The sequence below is a fragment of the Apaloderma vittatum genome, unplaced genomic scaffold, assembly GCF_000703405.1.
Source record: "Apaloderma vittatum isolate BGI_N311 unplaced genomic scaffold, ASM70340v1 scaffold27134, whole genome shotgun sequence".
Lineage (NCBI taxonomy): Eukaryota > Metazoa > Chordata > Aves > Trogoniformes > Trogonidae > Apaloderma > Apaloderma vittatum.
The window spans coordinates 1618-2448 of record NW_009713637.1 but is presented as its reverse complement, the minus strand read 5'-3'; the positions used below and the strand labels follow the sequence as shown (position 1 = coordinate 2448).

The following is an 831-nucleotide window of genomic DNA, read 5'->3' as shown; positions in this document are numbered from 1 at the left end:
AGAGGGGCCCGAGGGCAGCCCCAGCCCACTGCCAGCACAGCTGGGTCTTGGCACAGCCAGGGCTGAGCCAGCACAGCAGCAGCATCTGCTCCCCGGCGCCCAGGAGAGCACACAAGCCGCAGTCTGGGCGTGGGGGGTGGCTGCTCTGCCTGGCCATGCTGCTGCTGCTGTCCCTTCCTGGGGTGGGGGCATGTCCCAGCTGTGCACTTGGAGCAGGGTCACTCTTGCATCAGGAGCTGGCACGTGACCACCTTGACGCCCCACTTCTCCCTGCAGGGTGATGAACTACTCCCCCGACCTGGACCGTGAGGTGATCGATGACGCCTTCAAGCGGGCTTTCAAAGTGTGGAGCGATGTGACCCCCCTCACCTTCACCCAGATATACAGCGGCGAGGCAGACATCATGATCATGTTTGGCAGCCAAGGTGATACCGGCTGGGAGCAGGCTGAGCTGCAGGGAGAGTGCTGGCGACGTGCCCTGCCCGTCAGACGTCACCCTGCATCTCCCTGGGCCATGTCCCCATGTGCTTGGGGTTCCTCCAACCCTGCGCACACTGGGGCTGCGGGGCTCCTCCAGCGAGGCTGGATCTGAGGGTGCCTGTCCCTGCAGAGCATGGAGACGGGTACCCCTTTGATGGCAAGGACGGGCTCCTGGCCCACGCCTTTCCCCCGGGCCGAGGCATCCAGGGTGATGCCCACTTTGACGACGACGAGCTCTGGACGCTGGGAACCGGCTTGGGTAAGGGCAGGGTCTGGTGGGCCAGGGGGAGCCAAGAGCGTCCGCTCCAGCCCCGTCCCTGAGCAGCCCCTTCCCTGGGCAGTGGTGAAGAC

The 831-nt window shown here is 65.6% G+C and overlaps 1 protein-coding gene across 1 annotated transcript in view; it reads left to right on the top strand.

Annotated features, from left to right (window-relative positions):
• Window positions 1-276: 276 nt before the first annotated feature.
• The window catches only part of LOC104273205 (matrix metalloproteinase-9-like), a gene marked incomplete at both ends in the record, with an annotated part of 2139 nt that continues 1584 nt past the window's right edge, over window positions 277-831 (top strand). The window contains 2 exons of the mRNA XM_009868448.1: window positions 277-425; window positions 611-739. Coding sequence (XP_009866750.1) covers window positions 277-425; window positions 611-739 — 278 coding nt within the window. The remainder of the gene's footprint in view (window positions 426-610; window positions 740-831) is intronic.